At 35.2% G+C, this 17,120-nt stretch overlaps 1 protein-coding gene across 1 annotated transcript in view; it reads right to left on the bottom strand.

Moving 5' to 3' along the window:
* The window catches only part of GABRA4 (gamma-aminobutyric acid type A receptor subunit alpha4), a 196,245-nt gene that overhangs the window by 58,052 nt on the left and 121,073 nt on the right, over positions 1–17,120 (bottom strand). The window contains exon 9 of the mRNA XM_074324636.1: positions 5,941–5,996. Coding sequence (XP_074180737.1) covers positions 5,982–5,996 — 15 coding nt within the window. The 3' untranslated portion in view covers positions 5,941–5,981. The remainder of the gene's footprint in view (positions 1–5,940; positions 5,997–17,120) is intronic.

Consider the following 17,120-nt stretch of genomic DNA (forward strand, 5'->3'; position numbering starts at 1 on the left):
GATATTTCAGAAAACCACTCTCAAATTTAATTAGATGAGGCAATGGGCATTCCTTATTAGATGAAGAGTACAGATAGAATATGGGCATAGAAGCCAAAATACCTGGTACCTATGTTAGTTCTGTTTTTGGTTTTTTTGTTTTGTTTGTTTTTTTGTGTGTGTGTTTTTTTTTCAGGAAAATTGGGTTTGTGCCATAGAAGAGCATCTATAATTCTCTATCAGACCCTGGTGGTCATGCATCAAAGCATAACTTAGTCCATTAATCCTTGGTAGAGTAAAAATAGGGAGTAGTTTGTGAGGGCACAAACATGTCTTGATGCTTTATTGGTGTTTATAGCTTCTCTCAAGTGTGTGAAAGAATGGAAATGATCAGTCCTTATTATTCAAACCTGGATCATTGGCAGCTTTCCTTTCATTCATGTGGGAAAACCCTGTGTGTCACAGTTAGAAGAAATGGTAATGTGCTCAAATTTCCTTCTGTAGCTATCCCAAGGCCTGAAATCCCAGAAATGTTATTCCACATTGACTCTGCCTTTCCAGGGTTATTTTTTTATTTCAAAATCTGGACCCCAAAAAATCACAAAATCAAGCACTGAAATCAATGCCAATGTCCCTGGACCCTCTTTTTGAATCAGTTCTTTGAGCACTTAATGCTTTTTTAAAACAACTGATTGTAAGTTTTATGCTTTATTTTGAAACCATTTTCTCATTTTAACTCCTCTGAGTTTCCATAATTTTATAAATACTGTCCTTATTATAATCCGCTCTGGCTTTCCTCACAAACAGTGTTGAGAGTCCCAGAGTAGAGCAGCCTATTTTCACGCTCTCTCGAGGAGGCTTGTTCCCTAGCCCTCTCATTGTGAGTTTGTTCCGGGCTGTCCGCTGCCTGATGTTTTGATGTCTCTCTCCACTAACTAACTCTTGCCTTCCAACCACTGAGCTTTATAGTTTCTTGTTTACTGCCTTCCTTGTTACAGCGCTTGGCTTACTGCTTCAGTTTGTGTCAACAGAATCCTTGGCAACTTCCTGTGTCATTTCTTGCCCTCCCTCTACCCACCCCCCATAGATTGCTTTTCACCAATTTGTCTTTCCAAAGATAGCCTGTCAGCAGTTCAAAGTGTGGATTTTACCTCTGGTCTCTGAGACTGTTCATTTTAATTATTAGTAAGAGGCAGCAAGGCTGACACATAAAAGCAAGTGACCACCTACACTGTGTCATTGAAAAGGCACAAGGATTAATCCTTCCTGTGCAGGGTGCCTGAAATCCCACATGACACATTCATTTCTCTGATTTCAAAAATGTTAACATTTTAGGAAAGCTTGATCAAATTGCAAATACTCTCTTCTGCTTAACCTTAGGTTTTTCTACATATACGATGGTGGTACTTACTAGATTATATATTCTATCTTATATTGCACTGCATTGTATATTGTAATTATTTGTATATCTCTGTGCCTCCCCTCCCCCATGAAACTGTAAACCATTTTCACAGAATGGTGTTCCAGTCCTTATACCTTAGGGCCTAGGGTAGTACAAGGGGACAGTAGGTCTCAATACGTGGTTGTCAAGTTAACAAATATAAAATATAAGTGGAGAGGTAAGAAACATACACCAGTAACTTCTAATGCATTCGTTTTAACTGTAATACTAATAAGTATCAGTTAGGGAATTGGGTCAGTTGATGCAACAGAAAAATCCAAATAGCAATGACTTAAACACAAGATGGGAAATTTTTCTCATGTAATAAGAAGTCCAGGGGAAGGAAAATACTGGTATCGATTTGGAAGTTCAAGGATGTCATAGCTAAAATCTCAGTAATAATCATGTCCTTTCAATGATGCAAGGTGGCTGCTCCAGTTCCAGTCATCATGTGTAACTTCCAGGAATGAGGAAGAAAGGGCCAGAAGGAAGACAAGGCAATATCTATATCAAGAAAGCAGAACCTTCCCAGAAATTCCATCTGATTTCTCTTTATATTTCACTGAACAGAATTATGACAGACTGTCTCCCATAGCAACAAGAAGAATGAGAAAATAAGGGGCTTATAGTTCCTTTCTCTCCCTTTTTTTTTTGTTTTTGTTTCTTTGTTTGTTTGGTTGCCTGCAATGATACCGGGATTCCACAAGTAAGGAGAGGAGAGTGAATATTGAGTAAGTAAGCCACGATAAAGCTCTGTCACAGAGGCATACTGAGTATATGAATGCTGAGAGAGTCGATGTAAATGAGAGGGCATATGACGTCAACCAATAGCTGCTTCACCATCCTGCCTACCGCCTGGGATCAGGCATTTTGATCTATACACTTTAAAGCCTGATTGAGGCATGGGCTTCCCAGGAATCCTAACGCAGTATATTTCTGATTTTCATTCAGCTTCTTCATGGGCTTCACAAATAAACGTTTTCCTGAGCATTTTCTATATATCTGGCACTATGATACATACAGTCATATAATACTTGCCTTCAAGCTGCCCACTTTAAACTGATCTTTGCAGTAACAGACTGAGTATAGGGTCTTGCAGTGGTCCACTGAAGAGGCACGTTAACTTAGATGCGGTGTGTGCTTGTGGAGTGGGAGTTTTGTTGGGAAAGAATTGTGATAGGAGGAGAAAAAGGAGCCCACCACCAAAAGAAGTGCAGAATGGCGTTAGTGGCATAGCACATAGTGCATAAAGGCACAGAAGGCAAAGAAAGAAAAAAGCATTCTGGGATTTATAATTTTTTCAGTGGCTCAAAGCACAAAATTCAAAGGGCAAGGACAATGGTAGTGAGACAAATAAGAAGAGAGGTAAGCAAGAACCAAATAGTTGCTTTGGACAATGAGACACTAAATAATTTTAAGCTATTATTAGTTCTATGTTTTAGGAAAATTATTGTGGTCCCTCTCGGGACAACTTATTAGAGACAGGTAACATTAGAGAGAGAGAATTCAGCTAAGGGACTATTCCAGTAGTTCAAGTGAAAACTATGAGGGCCTAACCAAAACAACATCAGAGAATTTGGAAAAATAGGTACTGATTCCACAGACATTAAACAAGTCAAAGTTAAAGAACATATTGAAGAAGTGTGTGTGTGTGTGTGTGTGTGTGTGTGTGTGTAGTGGGCAGGCAGGGGGAACAAGTGTAGATGTGGAGCAGAAATGAGGGTAGAAAACTAAGACAATTCCATTTCTTCAATTATTCATTGATTCAATGATGATGATTGAGACGACTTTCCTAAGAACAGCATATGTTTGGGTTAATGTGCTACCTCAGTAAGATATAATAATATACACACTTGTTCATATTAACGCCTATACATCTGACCCAAGAATAACATGAAACAAAATCAACAAGAAAACAGTCCCTCAGCCATTGAAACTGAAGTCACTGAGCCAAATGCCATTCAATGTGCTCTTCAATCATAGTTGAACAGCCTACTTCCTAGAGCAATTCTCAAGGACCAAGGGGATAATATGAAACACCGGATTTTACTAAGCAAAGAACAAGCCTGTTCACAGCATTTTTCTACTTAGTAGACTTCAAAACACCTTAACAAAATGAGAAACTTATTACATTGGCCTCTGTAGCAATTGAAGAATAAAATCCAATATCTAAAATATCAGGAAAAATTCTTAAACCATGAGGAAAATGATGCAGCTTCACGGAGGTAATCCAAATAATTATACACTTAAATAGAATAGCATGGCACATAGGAGTAGTTTATGTTCCCAGGTCCAGAGAAAACCAACAGAAATGGTGAGTTGAAGTATGCAACAGTTGCTAAAATTAGCATTTTATTATCCTGCCTTTATATTCTGTATAAATGTATCTTAAGGTTCACTAAACCAATAGTCCTCCTCACTGCTTGTACCAGCTCAACCATGCTAAGAAAAGGAATCTCTTAATGAGTTTGAAAACACTGTGCAGAAAAATAAATGCCAAAGTCATCCTGGTTTCCAGATGAGAAGAGCATCCGTGCTGCAGGATCCACTTCCCCTTTTAGAAAAGATTGGTTTTCCTCTATGTCAATGCCTTGTGAGATTATTTGACCTTAAGAACAATGAAATCAAATTAGCAGAAACGAGTAAATATGATTAAAACAAATGCACAGCATCCTGGTGCTGAGCTCACTTTAAGTCAGAAAGACCTCGATTAGAGTCTCGGCGTTTGCATTAATCAGGTTTCTTAACCTCTCTAAGCCTCATCAATAATATAGAAATATTACCTAGTTTACAGAATTTTTGTGACAAGTAAATAAATGCTCATGAGGCACCCAGCCTCAAATCTGGCTTATAATATATCTTAAATACATATTAATGTAAAGGATGAATTAACAATATCCTGTGAAGTAGTGACTTTTATAGCAGAAGACACTGAGGCTCCGAAGGATCAGTGACTTGTCCAAGGTCACAGTGCTAATAAATACAAGAACCAGGATTCAAACACAGGTATAGTATTGTAGGTTCACTGCTCTGATGTGTCTGCACTCTACATTTTAGAAGATATCCTTTCGACAAGCCAGGACTTAATATAAATATTGCACTGAGCTTAAGGCAGAATTAAACGAGAGAGGGAGCATAAAGAAAAAAAATGAAAGTAAAAGCTGTCTACTGCAAACAGTTCAGTATTATAACCCTGCAAATGACGAAGTTTAGAACATAGAACCTATGAGAAACCATCAAAATAATTTAGTCTGGAGAAGAGAGAGTAGGGGAAAATATAGTTGCAATTATCAAATTTACAGAAATGTAGTTTAAAATATTATGCGCACTTTCACTTTGCAAGGATGGTTTAATTATTACCAAAGGACTACAGATTAAATGCAAGGAAAAATGGTAGTTATAAAATAGGTACTATGCTGACAATTTGAATGAGAATTTAAGGGACTGGGGTGATTTGAGGGGATAGATAAGAGCTCTACTTATGATTCAGGGATGAATTATGTTTAAATGTGCAAGTTTTGTGGCTATAGGGGGACTGCTGGGTGGTAAGAAAAATCTCAAAACTTGGGTTAATTTTTTTCACACCATGAATATTTAAAAAACAAAATATGTCTGAATTTTCATGTTTAATTATTAAAATGCCCATGAGTTTACCAGAAAGAAACTGCAATTTGTCACTTAACAATACCATCACAGGATTTGATCACCCTGTAAAATTTTATCTAAATATATAATTTTACATTTACTAAATGATATATTATTGGTTATTACCTTAAACTGAACAAGTTTGGGGATAAGATAGTCCCAAATTCTACTCTCTAGTTGACCACTGACTACAGGTATAACCATGGATAACAGCAAGAAAAAAAACTAATTCAGATTTCCAGGTAGTTACACAACCATACTGACAAAACCAATCTACCATTTAAAAAAAAAATGCCCATCCCCATGTAACAGCAAAATTAAGTTTTAAAAACAATGTCTAAATGTCTCATAAACATATGATTATACAATCACACCAGGGGGCGCTCTTAACACTGAAATGATGGATGACATTTTAAACACGTGGTAATCTCAGCTGGCCAAAATGAAAGATTTTTGTAAGCATGTAGTACTCGCATCAAGTGCTTATCTCTCCAAATTGTTTGCTGACAAAATACACATTCTCTTTTGCATTCAACTGTTTATGTTGTTAAGACTAAGTGTATTAAGTAAAGCATTTTCTGCTGATAGGAAGTATCTTACTTTGAAAACATCTGTTTATTTGGACTGGCATCTGTCTTATTCTTTCTGTTGTTGGGCTAATTCTGAATAAGAGAGTGCTTAAGAGTACATACAACTTTAAAAACCGGTTTCATTGTCAATTTTATTTTTTATAAAATTTCCTACCCGACCTTCAGGTTTCTTTTGTTTTGTTTTCATTTATAAAAAAGGGGAGATTCTCCAAGTTATCTAAAATTGACACTAATAGTGAAATTCTAATCTTGGCAGTATGGGCCTTTTCCATATTTTCTCATTACCTAGTAGGAATTCTGAAGTTCAGACGGTCTCCTCAGAAAGTTCAAGGTTCAGGTTCCTAAAAATAAAATTAGAAAATCAGTGTGAGGCTTCAAGAAAATAGTAAGACAGAAGGTAAGTGTGGGCTATATTACCCAGAGAAAAATCACAATATGCTTCTATGTTAACAGTAATATTTTTATATAAATGTACCTGATTTTAAAAACTTTAAGGAATAACTTCACGTTGAAAGGAAAGCTTCACAAAGTATGGTGAAAGGAAGAGGGCATAGCTACTTATCTTCCTATTGTGAAGAAGGAGTTTATAAAATTTTCTAACCAATGCAGAGGAGATCACCCCTTTCTTCTATCAGCTGCCTCTATGAGTCACCATTTACCTGTGCCCAAGCTCAAACAGGGAGCATTCTACCCAAGGTTCACCTAATATACATGAAGAGTACGTAGCTACTTATTCAATATAAGTTCAAGGGAATAGGCATGATAGGCATGAACCTTTCTACTGTTTGTGCCCTAAATCAAATTAACAAGCATATTAATGTCTTAAATCCTGTTGATAGGAAAGGGAAAAAATCATTCTATAACATAAAGTGCTGGTATAAAGTAAAAATACACCTAGAGAAAATAATACATTTATTTACTACTTTAGACCAAAGTATATATGAATGATGGGAAGTCCTAGCTATGCAGAAACAGATTTTAACACAGTTTTTCAGGATATGGGGGAGAAGGCAAAAAAAAAAAACAAAAAAAACATATGATGAAAAGAGGACAGACCACAGGGGAGCAAAACCTGCAGGAAGAGTATGTTAGGAGAGGAGTCCGGTGACTTCCATTACCTGTGTTATTTTGGAGTAAAACAAGTACTGAGAGGCAATACTTGACATGAAGCAATCTGCTATATGGCAAAGCCACATGAGTTTCCATCGACAGCAAATCAGAGAGCGGTGGTGTTGGGTTCCATGTGGTCCCTCCTGTTACAAGCAGGCCCTGAGCCAGTTGCTAGAAAATGGAGCTAGAGTTTACTCCCCACTAGGACTGGACTGGTTGCCAGGGAGCCACCAAGTCACCTATCTTTTACATCACGTCCTAGTACCACATGAAGATGAGGATACTAACCAAGAAATGGCAAATTTTACAAAAGGTTTGATAAACTGGATGAAAGAATAGGAAGAGTCAAGGAAAACACAAAGATTTTTTATCTGAGCAACTGAAAGGATAGAGCTGCCATTAAGTGGGACTGGGAAACTATGGAAAAAGCAGGTTACTGGTGGAGGTAATTATTTTTATTCGGACATGTCCATTAGATATACCCAAGAGGAGCAATACAAAGCAAGCAGTTGGCTATATTAGTGTGGAGTTTAGATATGGAAATCAAGCTCTACCTACAAAACTGAACATCGTCCACTCACTGACAGTATTTAAACAATGAGATACAAGAGTGCAGAGAAGAGAGAGGGCAGAAAAACTAGCCCTGGAGTAGGTAGTCTCCTACGTGACTCCATCATCCCTGCCTCCTGGTGGTCATGTCCTTCTATAATTTCTAATCCCTACTGTGTGGGCAGCACCTGTAACTGGTTTCTAACCAATAGATTATGTGCAGGATATATATGAATAACACTATGTGATCACATTACATTATGTAAAATTATAGCACCCATTTTGCTGGAGTTTTTCCTTCACTAGCTGACTTTTGCGAAAGCAAGCAGCCATGTTGGGGAACCCACTTGGCAAATAACTGAGGGCAGTCTCTAGCTGGCATTTCATTAAAGGGTCCAGCCTCCAGCCAACAAGATAATGATGCCCTTACTACTATAGAATTCAAGAAAATAAATTCTACCAACAACGAGTAAAACTGGAAATAAGTCCTTCTCTAGCCAAGCATTCAGGTGATACCCCAAAATCCGGTGACACCTTGACTGCAGTCCTACAGATGACCTAGTTAAGCTGTGCCCTGACTTCTGACCCAAAGAAAGTACGATGTACTTTAAGTCACCAAATTTGTGGTAATTTGTTATGCACCAATAGAAAAGTAATGCAAGTCCCGAGTTACTACATTTAGACACCGAGGAGAGAAAAAAGAGCCAAGAAAAAAAGGACCAAGAAAGAGAGGCCAGTGAGGTAGGAGGAAGCCCAAAGGAAAAGCATTACTCCAAGAAGTTTATTGCCAGCTGCCTCGGAGAAATCTGAAACAGAAAACAAAGAGCAAAGGGAAAGTTGAGTCTGCTGACCTGCTAAAGGCTCATAGGCAATCACGACTGAAAGGGATATGAGAAACCAAGTGGAGTCACCCCCATTCCAGCCTTGGGGTGCTCTACTCTTCCCCTTCCTAGGAGGAAGTGATAAAAGGCATGGGAATTGGTAGAAGGCAAAAAGCGTTCAGTTCTTTCTGCTCTAGATGATCACTCATAATATGATTAGCCCTTGCATTTAAAGACTTACAGTTATTTCTTAGCAGTGATGAATTTCCCTGCATTTTTTTTTTTGAGGGGGTAGGGTCCTTGTTATACAGCCAGCTCATAGATAATCACCACTCAAAGGGACACAAGAGAAGCCAGGTCGTGTCACCTTCATCCCAGCGTACTTCTGAGGAGAAAGTGGTAAGAGGCAACGCTAAGTAAATGACACGCAACCTTACTGGGCTCCCCAGCAAACCCAATTAGTGCCAGAGTTGTGTTACTTCACAATTTATAAAGCTTTGGAAATTGGTATTCGAAAACTGGCTAACACTTAATACCAATCAAAATCAGCTCATTTTAATTACTAAGTAGCTAACATAACCTATTTTTAAACTTTTCATTGTCATTAGACATGTTTAGATTGGCTTTATTTTTTTAAATGAATACAGCCAAATGAGAATGTAGTATGTGAAAGGTCTTAATTAACTAGGTATAACTCAGTGAAAGAATGCTCTGCTACTTTTTGTACATCTATACTTTGTGTACAAACTTATACTATTTATGCAAGCATTGTCACACAACGAAAGACTCTATTATGCCCTAACGTGATTAGTACTCAGCTTTTACTTAGATTTATCTAAAGTGAGCATCTTATTTTCCTATAATGCTTTGAAATCAATTTCTTCTCCATTCATTCAATGAAGATGTATTGAGAACTAACTTCGTTACATAGAGAGGCAAACTGGATATAAAAAAAAAATAGATGAGAATTCAAGTTTTTGTTTTATAATAATAATGTCCAACATGTGTCCCTTTTCTTTTATGTTCTCAATATTCTCTCTCTCTCTCTCTCCCCCCCCCTTTGTGTGTGTGTGTGTGTGTGTGTGTGTGTGTGTGTGTGTTGCAGACCCCTGAACAACACAGGGATAGGAGTCTTAATCCTCCACAATTGAAAAATTGAAAAACCAAGTATAAATTTGACTCCCCAAAAACTTAACTCAGCCCTCAGTATCTGCAAGGGATTGGTTCCAGAACTCCCTGTGGATACCAAAACCCCCAGATGCTCAAATCCCTTACTTGAATGGTGTAGAACAATGCATACAGGCATCCCTCAACATCTGCGAATTTTGTTATCCATCAGCAGTTAGGTGAATCCACGGATGCAAAACCCATGGACACTGTATTTATTGAAAAACATCCCCATTTAAGTGGATCCACACTCTTCAAATGCGTGTTGTTCAAGGGTCAACTGTACGTGTGCATGTGTGTTAGGCAGAGTAAATGTAATATATATACACACACACGCATACCAAGGGTGCCAAAAAAATGTATACACATGACTTGTATTCATCTTTTGTTATCGGTATATATTGAGTATTACAGTTTTAATAGTTTTTTCCTTTCTTAAAATGTGTATACATATTTTAGCACCGTGTGTGTGTGTTTGTGTATACATGTATGCTCACATAATGAAAAAACACACCCCAATATTAATATATGTATATATTAATATATATACACATATATATATATATATATATATATATATACACACAGACACACACACTACACACATACTATACATATTTATCTACATATATTTTGCCTGCACCTTGACTTTCCCCCAGATTCTGGTCCATCATCAAGGCTAAAAGATTAAATCGATTTCTCCTATGTTTCAGTCTGTTCAATTCAGCAGTCTTAATTATTCTCAGTAAGGTCCTTGGCACTGTGAGGCACTAAGACCAGATCATGGCGTGGAGGAGCTTTCACCTTATTACTAAGAGCTTTTCTAGTCTCCTTTTACTGCCTATGTTCATTTGAATGTATGCACCTCCATACCAGAGACTCCTATTAGCTTTCCACTGATACGCATTTTTAGCACATTGTGTATGCTCAATATGCATTATTTGACTAATTGGCTACTTTCCAAAATGACTGAGGTGGCTTGCATGAAAATAAAAATACAGAAGGTCCTCAAATAACATCATTTTGTAACAGTTTTGCTATAAATGTTAATAAGGAAAAAAATCAATTACAGGTTAGGGCCACTGTCTGTGTAGAGTTTGCACATTCTCCCCATGTCTGTAGATTTTTCTGGGTACTCCAGTTTCCTCCCACATCCCAAAGATAAGCGCATTAGGAGAAATGGCATGTAAACTGTCCCAGGATGGTTGAGTGTGGGTGTGTGTGTGAGTTCATCCTGCAGTGGAAGGGTGTCCTGTCGAGACTGGGTTCACACCTTGCACCCTAAAATGCCAGGATAGGCTCTGGCCACCCATGACCCTGAACTGAAATAAGCAGGCTAGAAAAGAATTATCTTACTTGTTTTTATTAATATTTCTTAAATATATGTACAGCTCACATTTATTTCAATGTTTAATATTAGAAGTGTTTTAGGTTTTTATTTAGAAGTTTGGTCATGATTTGTGACCATAAATATTCCATAGGAATTTAACATTTGTTTGTATCAATTAGCCTATGGTAAAACTGGTTTCATTATACATCATTTCACATAAAGTCACTATTTCCAAGAACCTATTAATGACGTTAAGTGAGTACTTACTGTATATACTTAGATAAGCAAATGGAAATATACCATTAGATAAATGTATATAACCTATAACTAAATAAAAAGGACCTATGTTAAACTACATTAAGTCGGAGGTGGCCAGTTAGCTCAGTTGGTTAGAGCGTGGTGCTAATAACACCAAGGTTGCCGGTTCAATCCCCACATGGGCCACTGTGGGCTGTGTCCTCCTCAAAAATAAAATAAAATGTGGTTTTAAAAAAAAGAAAACACTTATTTAACAACAACAACAAAAACTATGTTAAGCCCGTAGTTTCTACTCAACACTTTGTTTAATGAATTGGAGACAACAATGATTTTTTAAAATATGCCCATATAACTATATTTGACAATTAAATATAGCTCTGTGCTTTCTCATAACTGTTACAAAGAGAGAAATACAGATTGTGTAATCTTATTTCCAACAAAAAGAAGTATTTCATTTTATCAAAGAAAAAACTTTTTTTCCTGGGTGATAAATTCTAAGGATTTGTTGCAAGGATCATTATATCAAAGCAAAAACCAGAGCTCATGTCCTCCTTCATGGTCTTTAGAGAGATGGATAAATTGACCTCAAACTGCTAAAATTAAGGTGTTGAATTTAATATATAACTCCTTCCAGGATTTATACTGTGATTCTATTGACTATTACTCTTTGTGTTACTGATGCTAAATGAATATGAATATCTTGTACTATACAACACACAATGTATTCACAGTATAAATATCTCACATGAAAAAAACACACCTCATTATTAATATCTATTTTCTACTCCCCTAAAGGATGTGACTACTTTATTTTAATGTGAAGTATCACATCAAGTTATATATGTGCAACCAACTTTACCCTGAAAGGAAGGCAAAATATGTAAATTAATTACTAACATTGCAAAGCAGTATATTTATTTACCAATGTTAATGTTAGTGAGAACAAATTGCTACACTACATAGGCCAAATGCATTGCCTGACAATACTATAAGAAGCTGCTAAAGCCATTATCCCTGAAGAAAGGAATCATTAGTGGCCAGGCTTTGTACCTTGTGTCCAGGCCTCCACAGGACCAGAAATCACTGGAGCTGGGCTAAGTATCTAATCCAAGGGCAGTGAATCCATTAGGCTGGCTTGTGACATTAGGTGAGGATTGGTTCAATTAAAAAAAAAAAATTACCGAGGCCAAACTATTTATTTCTCTTTGGATTCAAATTAAGAAATACCAAGAAAATTAAGGCATGACAAAATTGAAGGTGACAGAGGCATGAACAAAGAAGTAATACCAAGTTATTTGGGAATACAGGAACAGAGGGCAGTAGAGTTGCCATCAGAGGGGTTCTGGCAAATGACAGGAACCAAGGTGGGTGGTCCCCACGAACACTGGCTTTGCAGTTCTGTACAAATCCATCTGTATTCTAACAAGAAAACACCCATCCTTTTTTCCCCCCTAGTTTTAGTGAGGTATAATTGACATATAACACTGTGTAAGTTTAAAGTGTATGAAGTGATGATTTGATACATGTATATATACTGCAAAATAATTACCACAATAAGACGAGTTTACATAATCACCACCTCACATAATTAACATTTGTGTGTGTGTGGTAGGAAAATTTTAAATCTATTCTCTTGGCAATTTTCAAGCACACAAAACAGTATTGTGAACTATAATCACCATTCTGTACATTAGAACTTATTCATCTCATAACTTGAAGTTTGTACTGTTTCACTACTATCACCTTTGTCAAATATTGACCATATATGTGTGGCTTTATTTCTGGGCTCTCAATTCTGTTCCGTTTGTCTATGTATCTGGTTTTAATGTCACAGCTATACTTCTTGATTATTATAGCTTTTTATTATAACTTAAAATCAGGAAGTATAATGCCTCCAGCGTTACACTTTGTGGTTCCATACAAATTTTAAGATTGTTTTTTTCGATTTCTGTGGGGAAAAAATGCCATTGGAATTTTGATAGGGGTTGCATTGAATCTATCGATGGGTTTGGGCAGTATGAATAGTTTAACAATATCAATTCTTACAATCTATGGAGACAAGATGTCTTTCCATGTATTTATGTCATCTTCAATTTCTTTCATCAATCTGTTATAGTTTTCAGTGTACAGGTCTTTCACCTCCTTGGTTAAATTTATTCCTAAATTATTTTATTGTTTTAATTATATTATAAATGGGATTGTTTTATTTTTCAGATAATTATTAGTGCATCAAAATCCAACTGATTTTTGTATGTTGATGTTGAAACCTGTAACATTTCTGAATTTATTAGTGCTAATAGTTTTTTGGTGGAGTCTCTAGGGTTTCCCGCATAGTAGAGCACGTCATCTGCAAACAGAGATACTTCTTCTTTTCCAATTTGGATCCTTTTTATTTCTTTTCCTTGCCTAATTGCTCTAGCTAAGACTTCCAATACTATGTTGAATAGAAGTGGTGGGAGTTTTGTACAAGTTTGTCCAATCATCTCTCAAGATTAGAATGAGGTTATGCATATTTTTTTGGTCAAAATACCACAGAAACAATGTGACTTTCTTAGTTCATCATACCAAGGGGTTAATGATGTCTATTAGTATGTCACGTTCCTAGTGATGTCCACCTTGATCATTATGTTGGTGTTAGCCAGGTTTCTCTATGGGTTTCTTTTTGTAGTTGAAAAGTATCTCAGGGACATACTTTGAGATTATGCAAATGCTGTTTCTCTTCATATCCCTACAACTAACTTTAGAGGATTTTGTCTACAACATGTATTACTGTGTTGTTTACTACTGATGATTCTGTTTTCTTACACATTAAATTGAAATTCTACTATGAGGAACACCTATCTCTTCCACTTTGTGTATTTGCTTATTTATGGAATTATTTACTGATATTAGTAAGAACTCATGGGTATTTTCTTTTATTCTGTGTGTTAAAATCCAATACCATCATTAGTTATTTTGTTGCTTTATTTGTTCTAGTGTTGGCCATTAGAGGCTCCTTCAGGCTATCTCCTATGTTCCTTTGACAAGCCATCATTTTTTTAAAAAAATCTTTTTAGTATTTTCTTACTTTCTGGCAGCAGTTACAGTCTCATCTTGTATTTTTCCTGACCTAACCTGGAATCAATCTCCAAGAAGCCCTGTTTCCTTTTTATTGGAGAACGGTGTTTGGGGACCAACATTCGATACTAAGTATACTCACTGTTAATGGGGCATCATTGTTTCTGAACCTCTCAGCATACATAGCTAGGTTATAAATGTATGCATATGAACTTACACACATGCAGCTGATCTGATTGTATTTGTGAATATATCTACTTGCTAAAATTTATCTTTAATACCCAAAGCAACACTCCCAGCACTTTAACAGTCATTTTCAGACATGTTCAGGGCAGTAAAAAATTAGCTACCCACCACACATACTGTGTCCCCGAAAATAAGACCTAGCTGGATAATTAGCTCTGATGCGTCTTTTGGAGCAAAAATTAATATAAGACCGGGTCTTATATCATATCATATAAGACCCGGTCTTATAGTAAAATAAGACCGGGTATTATATTATATTATATTATATTATATTATATTATATTATATTATATTATATTATATTATATTAAGATCCAGTCTCATATTATAGTAAAATAAGACTGGGTCTTATATTAATTTTTGCTCCAAAAGACGCATCAGAGCTAATTATCCAGCTAGGTCTTATTTTCGGGGAAGCACGGTAGTCTCAGCTGAGGTAAAACAAGATATGCTTCTCCCTTCTTGTTTCATCTTTCATAGTGTAAACATGTGTCCTTTTGGCAGTCTATTTAGTGCCATGTTTCTTTTTGGTTTGTATTTGGGGAGTTTTTTTTTGTTTTTGTTTTTGTTTTTGTTTTGCATTTTTTGTAGGTTTTGTTGGCAATTTCACTATTTAAAATGACTCCCAGGAGTAATACTGAATTGCCAGCTAGTGTTTTTAAGCACAAGAAATCTGTGATGTGCCTTATGTAGAAAATATGTGTGCTAGATAAGCTTCATTCAGTGATGAGTTATAGTGCTTTGGTCGTAAATTTAATGTTAATGAATCAACTATATATTAAGTAAGGTGTGTTTAAACAGAAACACACATAAAACAAGGATATATATTGATCAGTTGATGAAAATATTGTGAACAGAGGCTCACAGCAACCTAATCCTGTATTTCCCTTAGGAGCAATGGTTTGCTTTCTCTAGCTCAGTGTTTGTGATGTCATAGATCATAACTACTGTGAATAACAAAAATACATTGCATTTTTACCTATCTTTATGTATATATATATATATATGTATGTACATATATACATACATATATACATATATACACATATATATACTATATTCACAGTAGTCATAGATCATAACTACTGTGAATAACAGAAATACATTGCAAAAAATAATTTTGTTTTGTTACATTTATATATATATATATATATAATTAATTTATATTGATACCTCTGATTCCAATCCAAAACCACAGGATTTATTTTAGTCTTCCCACCTTTCCTTCTTTACATTTCTTTCTGCAACAGGGAGAAACCTAGCTCTCATTAAAATAAGTAAATAAAATTATTTATTTCTTTGTTCGAATCTAGTATATAAATAAAAATTCTAGTATATATATAATAGGTGTATAAAATACATGCTTTGTTGACCCAATTGTATTAGAAACACTTTTATTAATTAAATTACAACATTAATGTACAATTTTTTGTCTTCAGCCATAAAGTATCCAGTTAAGATTCTGCTTTCCATAGTAATTTCAGTTATTTTCTTCCCTACTTTCTTCAGTATGGTTATATTATTCATTTGTAATATAGTTAGGTGTTTTTTTAATTGTATTTTATTATTATTGTTCCCCACTTCCTCAATCACTTTAACTGTATATTTGTTTATTTGGGGGATATGTAAAACATTACTACAATTCCAAGAGCCAGAGTTATACAAAATGAGATACTCATAGAAGTGGCATTAATGATACATTTTAATTCAATTGATTCTGTTATTTACAAATTATGAATTTAAATGTTTTCCATTTCAATTTTAGAACCTAAGTTTGCTACATGAAGCTCTATATAACCATAGATTTTCATATAGGTGGAATTAGAAATTTGAAAAACCAAAGAATCATATGTCTTACTTGTAGATAATTCAAGTGAACTCTGCTTCTTTAAAGCTATTTTAACCATATAAATGAAAGCAGCAAGATATACTGAGTAGAATGTAGAGTTGTTATTTTTAAATTAGACTGGTACTTAATTTTTTTAGTCCCTTTTAATAATTTAGAACAAATACAGTACAATCTATATTAACATATGCATCAACATGTATCAACATATAGTTTTTTAGGCTTTCCACATTTACTTTAGATAAATGACTACTACATTTAATTTTTAAAAAGTGTTACTGACTTAAGACATTAATTTTTTTAAAAGTATTAATGAATTTAGTCAAACCTCTGCAATAGAATAATACAAAGCATTTCTCTTCACAGAATACATGAAAGGACAGCTTAGTATAGATTCTATGAAAGTTCTATCAGCACACAGCATTCAAGATACCTGGCAGATTTAATAATGTGAATAGGTAAATTCTATACTTACTCCATCCAAGACAGTAGCTACCAGCCATATGTGGCTATTTAAATTTAAATAAGTTAAAATAAATTAATCACATTTAAGGGGACAGACGTTTTCATCACTGAAGACAGTTCTGTTGGATAGCACTGTTCTACAGTGTGAGTTCCCTGAGGTGAGTGCCTATTTTCCGTGTGCCAGCAGTGCCTTAACACACACATAGGAGTCCCTCAAGACATACTTGTGAAATGAATGAATATATGGAAGACAGTATCAGGAACAAAATCTGACAACATGTAGCAAGAGATTTTTATTACAGAATTTTTATAAGATATTGGAAATAATTTGTATATTCAACAAAATGCAGTCATCAAAATAATAATATATTCTTATGATGGAATATTACAAAGTCATTAAAAGAAGCGTTTGAAAAAAAACTATGGAAAATAGTCATGTTCTACAGTTAAATGAAATTAAGCCATAGTAACATTTTAATAAGAAATAATTATGAAAATATAGACACCAAAGGTTAGAATGAAATCTAGTTATCTGATTATATTTTATTTTCCATTTTGTCAATTTGCACTTTAAAGTTTTTATAATAAGGTGTTTTACTTTTGTCATGAGAAAAAA

Source organism: Rhinolophus sinicus, linkage group LG02 (genome assembly GCF_036562045.2).
Source record: "Rhinolophus sinicus isolate RSC01 linkage group LG02, ASM3656204v1, whole genome shotgun sequence".
In the NCBI taxonomy this organism is placed as follows: Eukaryota; Metazoa; Chordata; class Mammalia; order Chiroptera; family Rhinolophidae; genus Rhinolophus; species Rhinolophus sinicus.